The 14,067-nt window shown below is 47.3% G+C and overlaps 1 protein-coding gene across 3 annotated transcripts in view; it reads right to left on the reverse strand.

The window, feature by feature from the left end:
• Window positions 1–5,894: 5,894 nt before the first annotated feature.
• The window catches only part of AKAP12 (A-kinase anchoring protein 12), a 115,093-nt gene continuing 106,920 nt past the window's right edge, over window positions 5,895–14,067 (reverse strand). For all 3 annotated transcript variants that reach the window (XM_008263684.5, XM_070073414.2, XM_051854237.3), the window contains 2 exons: window positions 8,980–13,951; window positions 5,895–6,955 (listed from right to left, as the gene is read on the reverse strand). In XM_008263684.5, the coding sequence (XP_008261906.4) occupies window positions 6,952–6,955; window positions 8,980–13,951 (4,976 nt within the window). In that variant the 3' untranslated portion in view covers window positions 5,895–6,951. The remainder of the gene's footprint in view (window positions 6,956–8,979; window positions 13,952–14,067) is intronic.

Below are 14,067 nucleotides of genomic sequence, written 5' to 3' on the forward strand. Positions count from 1 at the left end.
CAGATCTGGTGTTGCAGCAAATTGGGGAGTGAACCAGCAGATGGAAGACCCCTCTCTCTCTCTGCCTCTCCTTCTTTCTCTGTGTAACTGTGACTTTCAAGTAAAATAAATAAATCTAAAAAAAAAAATCCTCAAGCCAATAAAAAGTCAATTACCTTGTGATATTCATACAGAACAATTAATCTTCCTTTTCTGGAATGAGCCCCTTAAATACACCTGTAGAGGTAGGTGTTTGGCGCAGCAGTTCCAATGACCCTTAGGAAGCACACAGCAGCTTAATCAGTGGTGCCACAATGCCCACCCCTCTGTGACCGGTTTAGTGAAGGAAAACAGACAACAGAATTCTCTATTTCCAGTTGGAAAATGATGCTCATAAGCAGACCAAGGGGCAGGCAGTCGGCCTGAGAACCCACGGTCTGAGCAACACGTGGTCTGCAGGGAAGTGGGAGTGGCCAGGAGACTGCAGGTGCGGCCGCCTCCTCCCTACTTGATGTCCCCCGCCCTCAAGGAGCTGTGCTAGCTGGCTGCAAATGCCCAAAAGGCAGCTGAGGAGGAGGAACGAGACCAGATGCAGCTGACCTGCAAAATGGATGTTGCCCCTTTAACTGAGAGTATGTCTGCATGTGACATACACTTAGATAATTTTAAGGAAGACCAGAGCTGTTATTCTGAAGAAACCAAAATATCTGAGAGAGCAGCAGCCATAAAGTTGCTTCTGGTGGAAAGTTTCACCAAAATTGCTCTCTTTGAATTCCTGGTATGAATGCATTACAGTGCGTTTTGCTTTCTAGTTTATAAAGAATTTTCATAATGAAGATCTTGTGACAGATTAATAGATACACTGAAATGAATGGGTTAAGATAGGGCAAGTGAACTCTAAATCCTTGTCTTTCTCAGTCAACAAGCCAAAGTTTATACATGAATTTTTAAGAAATGTTGCAAGGATCTGTGTGTATTATTTTCATCTATGTGTCTCCAAGGACATAGAAGACAACAAAGCTGTTGATGTCTCTTCCTGGGTTGAGTAGAACTTGTCTCCCCAAAACTCTTGCAAGATGCTTCAACTCTGATGTCTTGATGCTAATGGTTGATAGATCGAGGGTGGACACTTGACCATCCTGGTGTCCTGAGAGATGGGTCTGGTGGGAGGTCTTTAGTCATTGGGGTGTGCCCTCCAAGGAGATTCTTTTGAGTTCAAGTGCAGTATAGCTATTCTCACTCTGTTTCCTGGCTCACCATGGGGTCGTTCCTTCCACATTCGCATGAGCATCCACCATCAGTCACTGAACTAAGGGATCACCCAGTCCTGAACTGTAATCTCTGAAGTATAAGCTGAAATAGAACTTTCCCTTCTTAGGAAGCTCCTCCTGAGTACTTTAGCGATAGTAACAAAAAGTGGACTAATACAGTCCCAAACTTTTTTATTCTGTTTGTGTGTTCACCTGTTAACTCCACATTTACCCTGAATCTCATAGGCCTCTCAATTTGAACTTTTCCAAATCTGTTCTCTCTCTGTGGCCTGTGTGAGTGGCTCCCTAGCCAGGTTTGCAATGCAGAAGCTTCATTCTTTTTTTTTTTTTTTTTTTTTTTTTTTTTTTTTTTTTCAGAGTGGACAGTGAGAGAGACAGAGAGAAAGGTCTTCCTTTGCTGTTGGTTCACCCTCCAATGGCCGCTGCGGCCGGCGCACCGCGCTGATCCGATGGCAGGAGCCAGGTGCTTCTCCTGGTCTCCCATGCAGGTGCAGGCCCAAGGACTTGGGCCATCCTGCACTGCACTCCCAGGCCATAGCAGAGAGCTGGCCTGGAAGAGGAGCAACCGGGACAGAATCCGGCACCCCGACTAGGACTAGAACCTGGTGTGCCAGCGCCGCAAGGTGGAGGATTAGCCTAGTGAGCCGGGCGCCAGCCTAGAATCTTCATTCTTTACTTCATGCTATTCATGCGACAGTCTTCCAATATTGTGTCCTGTTCATCCTGCCTAATAGCTCTTGATCTAGCCCCTGGCTCCCCAACCAAACTGCCACAGTACTAGAGGCTATTATCAGCTCTTGCCTGGATGATCCTAACAGGATGTGCAAAGTTAGTTTCCCAAACTCCAGCCTTAGTTCTGTAGAAGCTGGGAACCACTGGCATTTTAGGTAGAAACTCCTTTCTCAAGACTAGTCCATGCCTTGCAGGATGTCAGGCAGCTCTGACCTCAACATGCTACATACCAATAACCCCTAGCCGCTGTGGTACCTAATACAGGGGCAGCCAGTACAGGAGGCGGAGTGGGGCAGCATCTCAGCCCCCAGCACTGCCTGGACTCACGTGGGAAAGTCATCACTTTCCTGCTAAGCCATGTTATTGATGTCCTAGGACAAATCCCCTACAGTTATTGTTTCTGAAGAACCCTTGTTATGTTTAGGTGTCATTTTCAAAAGGCAAACCCATCTGCTTTTCTAGGAATTAGGTAAGCACCTGAAGCTAATAGGGTTCAGTTAGAGCAAGCTCCAGTTTTAAAATTGGCCTAATTTTCAGTATTGCCTCTGTGTTCACAAATTATACCAAGTTGTTGGGATTAATAGAATAAACAAGGAAAAGCACAAGGTTAAGAATTAGGGGCCAGCGCTATGGCGTAGTAGTCTAAACCTCTGCCTAAGGCACCGGCATCCCCTGTGGATGCCGGTTTGTATCCCGATGGCTCCTCTTCCGATCCAGCTCTCTGCTATGGCCTGAGAAGGCAGTAGAAGAAGGGCCAAGTCCTTGGACCCCTGAACCCTTGTGGGAGACCTGGAAGAAGCTCCTGGTCCCTGGCTTCGGACTGGCCCAGCTCAGGCTGTTGCAGCCATTTGGGGAGTGAACAAGTGGATGAAAGATCTCTCTTTCAAATCAATCTTTCTTTTAAAAAACTCTTGACATCAACAAGCAACAGACGAGTATGCAGTATTCTAAGACAACTTCACTCCTAAATGTGGAACACTAGAAAAGCCGTGGAACTTTCCGGTAGACAACAGTGCACGTGACAATTGTCTGACAAGGTTCTGATGACACAATTCTGATGTCCAGATGTACAAAATAAAGGTGGGGAGGGGTGTGGGCATTTGGCTTAGCAGTTAAGATATCATATCCCATATCTGAATGGGTGGGTTCAAGTTTCAGCTGATTACAGTTCCAACTTCCTGTTAATGTATACACTGTTAGCAGCAGCAGGTGATGCCTCAGGTAAGTAGGTCATTGCCACCAATATGGGAGAAATGAACCAAGTCCCTGCTCCCAGCTTTGGCCTATCCACCCCTGGCTGTGGCAGAATATTTGGGCAGTGAACTAGTGGATGTAAGCTCTCTCTAGCACTAAAAAACAAAGGAGGAGGGTGATGAGGGTGCATTAAGTTGTGACAGTATCCTTTTTAAAGAAAAAACAGGCCGGTGCCTCGGCTCACTAGGCTAATCCTCCACCTGTGGCGCTGGCACCTGGGTTCTGGTCCTGGTTGGGGTGCTGGATTCTGTCCCGGTTGCTCCTCTTCCAGTCCAGCTCTCTGTTGTGGCCTGGAAGGGCAGTGGAGGATGGCCCACGTCCTTGGGCCCTGCACCTGCATGAGACCAGGAGGAAGCACCTGGCTCCTGGCTTCGGATCGGCGTAGCTCCAGCCATAGCGGCCATTTGGGGGGTGAACCAACGGAAGGAAGACCTTTCGGTCTGTCTCTCTAACTGCCTAACTCTACCTGTCCAAAAAGAAAAAGAAAAGTGTTTGCCATTATGGTATCCTCATGTCCTGAATGACTTAGCCCAGCCCCATGATGCCACTTAAAAGTTGTAGCTTTCTCATCTCATATGTGGAAGAGGGCACAGATTGTTTTCCTAATTCCAAATACAGAGACTGGAGGCAGTGAGAGATTTGGTAGTGAGGAGAAGCTTGCATCAGATGCTCAAGAATCCCAATAGAGAGAGAGTTTTGGATTTGGATTTCTGTGATACTGGTTTTATGTTCAGGTCCCAACCTCTTACCATGTGCGGATCCCTGGACCGTGTCCTCTTCTTAGACAAAGGGGGTCTAACTTTCACTCTGGCTATTGCTCGCCATTTCGGAGGGGGTTTCTGTGATGATCCAAAACTTGTATATAAAACTGTATTTGGGGGATTCAGAGGTCAGCCACAGACCCCAGGTTCTATTAAAGGGGCCTGGGAACCAAAAGGCTAAAAACCACTTGCAAAGACTTTAGTGTATCCACACTTATCTCATTTATAAATCTTCACTTCAAACTCCCAGGACTCTGTGGACCGCCTCACAAAGGCTGGCTTAGAGTTGAAGATAAAACATGTGTGATGAATCCAGGTGAAATTACAGAAAGAAGAGCCATGGCATTTAATTAGATTGCATTTTATTTAGAGAAATGAAAATGTGCCCCCAAACAAAACTAGGAATCAAAAATTGTCTGGCACTAGAGGTAACTGCTAAGCTTGAAGCTTATACTGAAAGCTAAAATTCCAAGCCCTTGACTATCTTTAGCTCCAAACATCAAAAGAAAATATCAGAACAATATCTATATACAGAGAGAGGCAACACATGGGAACCATAAACAAAGTCACCTGAGGAGGAACATTTAATATTCCTCAATTACAAGAAGCGAAAGAGTTTACAAGTCTTGCATTGCCCTTAATTGTACATGGTTCCACAGTGATGCCAAAAATAGCAAAATTGAGGCACTTGCTTCAATGTCTGCAGTTGACACTTGATTATGATGCTCATCAATTAACAGCTTTAGAATTACAAAACAGGACTGTATTTCATGCTGCTGTTGGTGTTCCATGTACTAATGAAACAATGGACCCAGATGGAGAGCTTGCACAGAAGCAATTCACGACACACTCAGATATTGAGAACACCACAGAAAAGCCGATGTGGAGACCAGAAGCATCTGGCTTAATGTGGCAAGGAAATGTAACTTCACAAGGGTTGAATCTGTCGCAAACAGTACAATGTGTCTTCTCACCAGAGACAAAGTTAATCAATATGAATCCCTTATAAACTGCCAGCATCTCCAGTATTTTTTAGTTGATCTTCAAAAATTGACTTTAGCACTTGTTAAAGTCTCAGTTGGCAAAAAGAAAAAAAAAAGTGTTTTAATTTGGAGATTTTTAACATTGAATATTCAAACACAAGTGGCTATGATATACATATGAAAATAACTCCTAGGAAGGTATTAAATGTTTTCTGACTACAAGCCCATACACAGGTATGATGAGGTGTCTTACTAATAGAGCCAATTACTATGTGGTTGGGTTTGCTAACTTAGGGAAACTACTTACAACTGAAATGTTATGCTTTAAAGATCATCAATTGACAGTCAAAATTTTAATTTTCAACTTTGAGCGATGAGTTTGAGTAAAACTTAAGCACATATGTCAGACCCATCGTATCTGTGAAAAAGTGGAACTTCACACATGTAGATGGGTGACAAACTGTTCTTTATGTGACAATTGTCTGACAAAGTGCTTTATGTGTCAGCATGACTCATTGATTTTTGACATTTAAAAAATTTTCCCAAGATGATCATTTAGATAGGGATTTTCACTATTAAACCCTTGTTTCTAGAGACATTTGTCATTGTTAGAAACCAAAAATACTTGTATTAATGCAGCAAACTGACTCAAGAATTACCAGATGGTAGAATTATATCAGCAATGCCAGTCTGAAAAGCTACTGGTTCATTTCAACAGAAACTTCTGTGCCTCCACTGCCTCTGAGACATTCAGCTCAAACCAGCGCAAAGTGAGTCTTCCTGTGGTTGACTGTACTAGAAACTTCCGGCTTATCTGGTCATTATAATCTTCATCTCATCATTGCGCTCATCTTACCATCCTAACACACTAAACATACTCCCAGGCTTCCTAGTATCTAATAAACCAGAAAAGCTAAGTGAAACAAATATTTTATTTAAACCAGTTGTCAAATGACAATTTATCCAAATGAACATAATAATGCAACATTGTTCTTAAAGAAGGAGTACAATTATGGCACAGACACAATCCAGTATCTATCAAAATACCATTTATAAAGAACTTGACTTATTCTTCTCTGTGTGTGAATGTGGCCCAGCACGTGAGAGTTTTAAAACCAAAAGCTTACAATCAGTTCTTTTCTTCACCACATGAAAAACATCTCACGACTCTGCCTTAGGAATTCAGCCCACTCATCTGTCCGAACAGCCATTACAATTAGGAGAAAAGATGTTAATCCACCACTGAAAAAAGTTTCTTTCCAAATTCTGCTGGACTAGAAAGAAAAATTTCACAGTAACAATGCGACATTCTGCACACTTCAAAATGCTTTTTATTTTTAGCCCACTGTGCATAATAGGAAAGTGACCAATTTCAGAGTATTACTAAGCATAGATCTAATAATCAATAGTGGATTTTTTTAAAATAAGAATTGCACCTGCCGATCAGGAATGTTAGTTGTAGGAAGCTCTGTTTTTCACATGTTATAATTGAGGCTCGAAGCTTTCCGAGGTTTCACTATGGGTGCATGCCCCATCACCTACTGGGTGGTAGAAAAGGCTTGTACTGTCCTGCACATTTCCTTAAACGTTAAGAAAAAAAAATATACACTAGATACAGAAGGAGGGTTACATAAAACATACACGCACACAAAGAATGATACTCCAGTTTGAGAAGCAGAACTAGGTATTGCCAACTCCAGTTCCAGGTTAGGAATTCAGGACCTTAAATCAGAAACATTATATGGTATCAAGGTAAAATAACAGGAGGGTCTTGAAAAAAGGAAATGTTAAAAGGCTGGAGCTCCTGATGCGGCCTCAGGATTGTCGAGGGCTCTCCCGAAGCGAGAGCAGAGGATGGGCTGCTCTCCCAGCTCGCTGTCTCCAACACTGGTCTTGAGTCTCAGTAGCAGCAGCACTCCTTTTCTTCCACCAGCCGTCTTCACAGTCTGCTCTTGCGAGTACACACCGAGCTTAGCTGTAGAAGGAAGACCCACAGTAAATCAATCTCTTTTTCCTCTCTTTTCTCCAAAGAGTAGTTGGGAAAGTAGACTGCATCAGGTGGGAACCCTAACAATACCATAGTTTAACTCTGCTAAAATGAAAAAAGATGGGGCAGGTATTTGGCACAGCAGTGAAGACGCCAGTTGGGGCACCTGCATCCCATCTTGGAGAGCCTGGGATCAAGTCCTCACTTTGCTTCCGATTCCAGCTTCCTGATAATGTGCACCCTAGGAGGCAGCAGATGATGGCTCAAGTGCTTGGACTTCTGCCACTCTCATGGGAGGCCTGGATGGAGGTCCAGTATCCTGGCTTCAGCCTGGCCCAGACCTGGCTATAGCTGGCAAATGGGGAGAGAAGCAGCAGATGGGAGGTCTCTCTGGCTTTCAAATAAAAAATGAAAATACATTAAAAATCAAAAGCAAACTGTGTGACAACATTTCTAAAAAAGATTTATTTTTTTTAGTTGTAAGGCAGGGTTAAAGAGAGACCTTCCATCTGCTGGTTCACTCCCCAAATGGTTGCAAAGGCCAACACCAGGCCAGGCTGAAGCCAGGAGCTTCATCCCGCTCTTCCTTGTCAGTATAACGGTCCAAGTACTTGGGCCATCTTCCACTGCTTTCCTAGGCACATTAGCAAGGAGTTGGATCAGGAGCAGGACCCATATGGGATGTCAGCATTGCAGGCAGAGGTTTAACCCCCCTTGCCACAATGCCAGCCCCATGATCTAACATTTAAAGATGAAACATGATAAAAGCCCATATTGTTTTATGCTGTGCTACTACAAAACTAATGGCTGCAGTAGCACAGTCATGGTCACCATGTTCACTGAAAAATTTTAAAAAATGCTTGCTTATACTGCTGGTGAAAAAAAAAATCCACCATTCCTCTTCCTGCAAAGAAATATAAGTGAAATTTCAAGCAGTCTGACAGAAACCTACTTTTGGCTCCTACATTAAAACAATAACAACAACAAAACTCAACAAACAAGCTAGTTGGTACAGTGCTGAGTGAACAACACCTCCCCCTAGACATGCCCCTTTATTTTCTTGGAAAGCAGTCACGTGAGAGGAAAAAAAAAAAAAAAAACACGGCACCTTTATTTCCATATCAATGATCCCAAATGAAATTTCTGAAAGGAACAAAAGCCATCCTGGGGCCGGCACTATGGTGCAGGGGGTTAAAGCCCCAGCCAGCAGTGCCAATATCCCATATGGGCGCCGGTTCGAGTCCCGACTGCTCCTCTTCTGATCCAGCTCTCTGATGGCCTGGAAAAGCAGTAGAAGATGGCCAAAATCCTTGAGCCCCAGCACCCGCATGTGAGACCCGGAAAAGCTCCTGGCTCCTGGCTCCTGGCTTCAGATCAGATCAGCTCTGGCTGTGGTCATCTGAAGAGGTAACCAACAGAATGGAAGACCTCTCTCTCTCTCTCTGACTCTACCTCTCTCCGTAACTGTCTTTCAAATAAATAAAATAATTCTTTAAAAAAAAAAAAAAAAAAAGCCATCCTAGATCTTTGACTCTAGTCAATAGTTATTTCCCAAACTGAAGGCTCTCTATAAAATCATAATTATTTGAACTCCCAATTTCTTTCTCTCTCTCTCTCTCTTTTTTTTTTTTTTTTTTTTTGACAGGCAGAGTGGATAGTGAGAGAGAGAGACAGAGAGAGAAAGGTCTTCCTTTGCCGTTGGCCGGTGCACCATGCCAATCCGAAGCCAGGAGCCAGGTGCCTCTCCTGGTCTCCCATGTGGGTGCAGGGTCCAAGCACTTGGGCCTTCCTCCACTGCACCCCCGGGCCACAGCAGAGAGCTGGCCTGGAAGACGAGCAACTGGGAAAGAATCCGGCACCCTGACCAGGACTAGAACCTGGTGTGCCAGCGCCGCAGGTGGAGGATTAGCCTATGAGCCGTGGCGCCAGCCCCCAATTTCTTTATAACAAATTTGCTATTTAAAGATTTGAAAGAAGAAAAATTATTTTAGGAGAAAATGAAGCTTACTTACACGATGTTCTGGGATTCTGCAAGTTCGGACTTTGCTGGCTCTATCTCCTGTTTCTGTGTCTCCTCCTGCATTTGGGTTTTAATCTCCTTGTCTGACTCACTATGCACTCTTCCTTCCTGAAACTCTACTTCCTGGGTGCCTTCCATCTCTTTGAGTTTTGGTCCATTTGTATCCGAGGACTCTTTGGTTAAGCCTTCTGCAGCATCTGTGTGTGCCACGGCTGAGCTCTGGTTCTCTGGGTCACAGACAGCATCACCTTTTTCGCCTTCTTTGGACTCCAGTTGCGACTTCTCTGTTCTTTCTCCTAACATAGCTTGACCCTCTTCTTCTGGTACAGACAGTGCTGTGGTGCTGGCCTCCTCGTCCTTGGATGTGAGAATCTCCTCTTCAAGCTGCTGGTCAATGACACTGGAACTGTCTACCTCACCGGTCAGGATGGTCTCTGAAGCTGCACTGGCATCTCTGCAGGGATCTGCATGCACCTGTCCCACTGCACTGAGCTCTGACTCCTCTGCAGCTTCAAGAACAAGTGTTTCTTCCTGTGCACACACCTGATGGTCACTGCCTGCCTTCTCTGGTTTCTGTCCAGCTGCCTGGCTGTCAACTGCCACCTGGTGCACCTCTGTCTGCAAGTCAGATGTCAGCATGTCAGTGACTGTGTCTTCTGTGCGTACAAACTGGTCCACAGCTGTCTGAATGATGTTTTGGACAAGTTTACTGCTCTCACTCTCAAGTTCCAAAATCTCATTTTCAGCCTTCACCCCTTCCTCTTGCGCTGCACTCACTTTGACATCCTCACAAGCCACCTGCTCACCATCTTTCTCTGATGTCCACTTCTGTGATGTGGTTTTGTCTCCTTCTGGCTCAGAACTTACATCTTCTTCAGTACCAGCACCTGCCATCACTGGTATCGATTCTGCCTGAGCATCAGGCACTGGGGACACAGCATCTTCTCCTGGCTGAGTCATCAAGTCATCTTTTTCAGAGGATTTCTCTTCTGGTACTAAATGTGCACCTGCAGACACCAAAGTCTCACCTGTTTCTAAAATCTTGACAGTTTCTCCTAAGACCTTCTCCTCCACTGCTACAGCTGTAAGAGGTAATGATGCCTCAGAGCTTTGAACTTGAACTTCTACACATCCTACCTCCTCTTGCTCTAGGCAAGCAGGACTTTCTTCTAAACTCACTTCCTTTTCTGTGTCTGTGACGGTCACATCATCTGTCTGAACCAGCTGCTTGGTGAGCTCTGTGGACATAGGAACAGCTGTTTTTTGGTCAAGTCTCTCTTCACTCACCTGGGTTGGCTTTGCTTCACTTTCCTCACTTTCTACTTCAAATTTCATCTCTCTCCCCTCTGGACTTGGAAGAGACTTAGCATGACCCTTGAGTTCAAGATTAGCATCATCTGGACACTCTGCTTCTTTAACTACTTCTTCTTTGAAGGGGACTTCTGTTGCCTTTTCCTGCCCAACTGTTACATCTATGTCTGCAGACACCTCACTTCCTTTGTCTTTCATTTCATCAGCAAACTGGCAGGCCTCTTGTGTTGCCTCAGTCTGGGACAGAATGGGTGCAGTTTCCACTGATGGTTCTTCTTCTGAATGTTCTAGAACTTCTTCCATTTTTGTTTGTTCTTTATTTTCTTCCTGGGACTGAAGAGTAGATGGTACTGGAGGGCTCTCTTTCGGTACAGACTCGGCCTCTGCTTCTTTGATCTGTGATTGGGTGCCAGTTGCGACCTCATGGAGCTCCATGACCTCAACTTGCTGTATTGTATCTAGAGTTTCAGAATCCGCCACAGGGGTGCTTCCATTCGTCTCACTGTCTGTAAGGGTTTCAGTGGGGTCAGGGGGAACAGCCTGCTCCACTATAATTTCCTGGGTTTTTTCCTCAGCTAAGGTTTCAGCTTGGCAAGTGCTTCTAAGCAGCTCACTAGACCCTATACTCTCTATGACTTGAGGACCTTCTCCAAAGCTTTCAGTGGTGGTCTGCACAATCACCTCTTCATGCATAAAATGACCTGTTGTAGTTTCTTGTATGTGTCCTTCCAAGTCTACATGTATCTCTTCCTTCAGATCCACCTCCACAGAGTCCTCCTCTGCTTCTTCCACCTTCTCTAATGCTTTCGATGCTACTTTCTGCAAGGTGGGAACTGTGTCCTCTGGGCCACTGGTGTCTGGCAGCTGTGATTCCTCTTTCACTTTTTCTGCAACTGCTCGTAGAACTGCATGAGTCCGCCTCTCTTGATCTTCTATGTCCAGCCCGGCACCTTCTACCTCCTGAACAGGGGTGGCTTCCTCTGTGGTGTTGGGGGAGTCAGTCAGTTGGGAAACTGCCGACACCATTTCAGTGGTCTCTTCAGCACCAGATGCTTCGGTGGTTTCTTCGGCAGCAAACACCTCAGCAGTTTCCACTGCCACCACAGCTCCCGGAGTTAATTCCCTGGCACCAACCACTGTGTCATCGCAGGCATCTGGACTCTCTGGTACAGCTTTGGGAACCTCAGGGCCTTCTTCTGCAATGACTTCTTTTTCCAACTCCTCCCCCATGGGTGCTGTGGCTTCCTCTTCTGCTGGTTCAAGAGGTCCTGTCACTGAAGTGGATATCCAAGAAGGAGATCTTTCTTCCACGCTAGTAACCATTATTGTATGAACCTGACTCTTACTGAGCTCCTGGGACACGGCAACAGCCATTGGCTCAGCCTTCTCTGGGCTTGTCTGGGCTTGCTGTGCTTCCATTTTCTCCCTTTCCACGGCATCGTATTCAGACAGAGGCACAACGGCTGGGACATCAGGGTCATCTTCGTTGGCGTCTGCTGGCCCTGCATCTTCAGCAGTAGCCTGTTCATGTTTCCCATCTGGCCTTTTCTTTCTTCGTCCAGGAATAAATTTCTTAATCGAAACCCAAGATTCTTCTTTCCCAGGTTCAACATCTGAGACTGAATGTTCTGGAGCAGAGTCCTCATTTTTCTCTTCCATTTTTGTCTTCGATTTTTTCCTGGCGGTGACTAATCTTTTAAATGACTCCCAGGTGGAAACGCCCTCCCCTTCAGAGGGGCTTCCAGCTGGCTCAGGCGAGGAGCTCCCTGGCCCTTGATCACGTTCTTGGGAACCCGTGAGGATGGCATCTGACCCTGCTTCTTTGTCTTTCCCGGCCTCCTCTGCTTTCTGGCCGTCTCCACCCGTCGTTTTGGGTCCCCCTTCCTCATCAGAAGACGATGCTTTTCTTGCTCTTTTCTTGGACGATCCCACACAAATTAAAGCTTCCCAAGAGACTGAAGTGTCCACCTTGCGCTTGGGCTCTTCCGGCTTGGGCTCCTCGCCTGTTGCCCTGACTTCTTGAATTTCGGAGGCCGCGCTTTCTGTGGAAGACAAGGTGGCGCTCTTGACCTTGTCCAGCTCGTCTTCTTTGTCACTTTCGGAAGGCCTCCTGACGCGTTTCTTGGGCGTCACCATCTTTTTGAAGGAAGCCCAGGGAGTAACACCTTCTCTCTTCTTCTCTCCGTCGGAAACGGCTCCTTCTTCAGCGTCCCCTTCCTGGTGTCCTTCCGCCATCCCTTTCTCCACACAAATGATCTCCTCCGGCTCGTCGGGCGAGGAAGCAGAGCTCTCGCCCCGCTGCTCGTCGGCACTATCCGGGGACTCCGCGGGAGCCTGGCTGTGTTCCCCGGACTCTTCGTCTCCCACCCGCTTCCCTTTCTGTCGCTTTCCGGAGAGCTTTTTCAAGCCAGTGCTGGTAAACAGCTTCTTCAGAGGGCTCCCTTGCACCTTGGCCCTCTCCTGGGCGGACAGCGCGTCCGCCTCGCTGAGGATGCCCTCGGGGGGCTTTGCGAGCACTTTCTCCTCAGGACTGGGTTCCGGCGGCTGGGTCTGGTCCGCGCCAGGAACCAACGCTTCTGCGGGCTCCTCAGCAGCTTCGGCGTCGTCGGGTCCGGCGCTCGTCTCGGGCGATTTTGCAGGCGGCAAGGACTCTGCGGCCTCTGGCTGGCGCTCGGCCTCTGGCTCCTCCGGCGGCCTCTCCACGCTGCTGACGTGGACTTCGGCGACGACCTCCTGGAAGACTTCGTCTTTCTCATCGAACACCTCCGTGGCCAGCGGAGCGGCTCTCTCGCCGCGCTCGTCCAGGGGCAGCTCGACCTTCTCGTACTCGGCCGACAGCCTCGCCTCAGCCGCGCTTCCGGCGGCGTCCGGCTCCTGGGCGGGCGGCTGCTCCTGCTCGCAGGCCGGCGACGCTTTCTCGGCGCCGCCTTCCATGTGTCCGTTCTCCTGTGCGGCTCCCTTTTCCGGCTCTTGGTCCTTTTTCTTCTCGGCGGCCTCCGGCTCCTCGTCCTTGGGCTTCCTGAAGCTGGTCTTCTTGCGCCAGCCGGCCCAGCCTTGAGTGAAGAATTTCCTGAAGGGTGATGCTGTCTCGCTGGCCACGGGGCTGCTGGGAGACTCCGGGGACTTGGTGGGCTCTTTCTCTCGCTTGTCCTCTCCTTCTTCATCTCTGCCCTCCTCCGCCACTGGGCCAGCCTCGGCGGGAAGCGAAGTGCCCGTGTCGCTCTGCTCCTGCACCGGGCCGTCCTCCGGCTTCTCCGTGGACTGCTTCAGTTCGCTCTCTTTGGACGCTGCTTCCCCAGTCTCGCCGCTGGGCTCCTGGTGGTCGCCAGCCCCAATGGACCCTCCTGCGCCATCCCCTTCATCTTTTTTGACAGTGATCAGCTGGACGGTGTCAGACTTCTCGGTCTTATCCTTTTTCACGGTGAATTTGAAGCCGACGAACTTGAACACTTTCTTAAAGCCAACATCGTTAGCCTGGGACTCAGCAGGCTGAGCTAGCTCTTCCAGATTGCTCTCTGAAGAAGGGATCTGTTCAATGATCTCAGGCATGTCCTCCTGCCCATCCTTGGTGATGTCTCCAACAACCGCCGAGTCTGCAGCCATTTCTTTAGCCGAGTCTCTCTCACTCACATCTTCAGACTCTCTCTGTCCAACTGTTAACAAGTGGGAGGGCGGAGAGAAGGGGAAAAAGGATTACGACTCAAGAAAATCAAACGTTTTAAATCATCCATCAAGATGCTCATTAATGTCAGGAAAGGGTCTTAGAGAT

Source organism: Oryctolagus cuniculus, chromosome 5 (assembly GCF_051225735.1).
Source record: "Oryctolagus cuniculus isolate XC-2025 breed Fujian yellow rabbit chromosome 5, ASM5122573v1, whole genome shotgun sequence".
Taxonomy (NCBI): Eukaryota; Metazoa; Chordata; class Mammalia; order Lagomorpha; family Leporidae; genus Oryctolagus; species Oryctolagus cuniculus.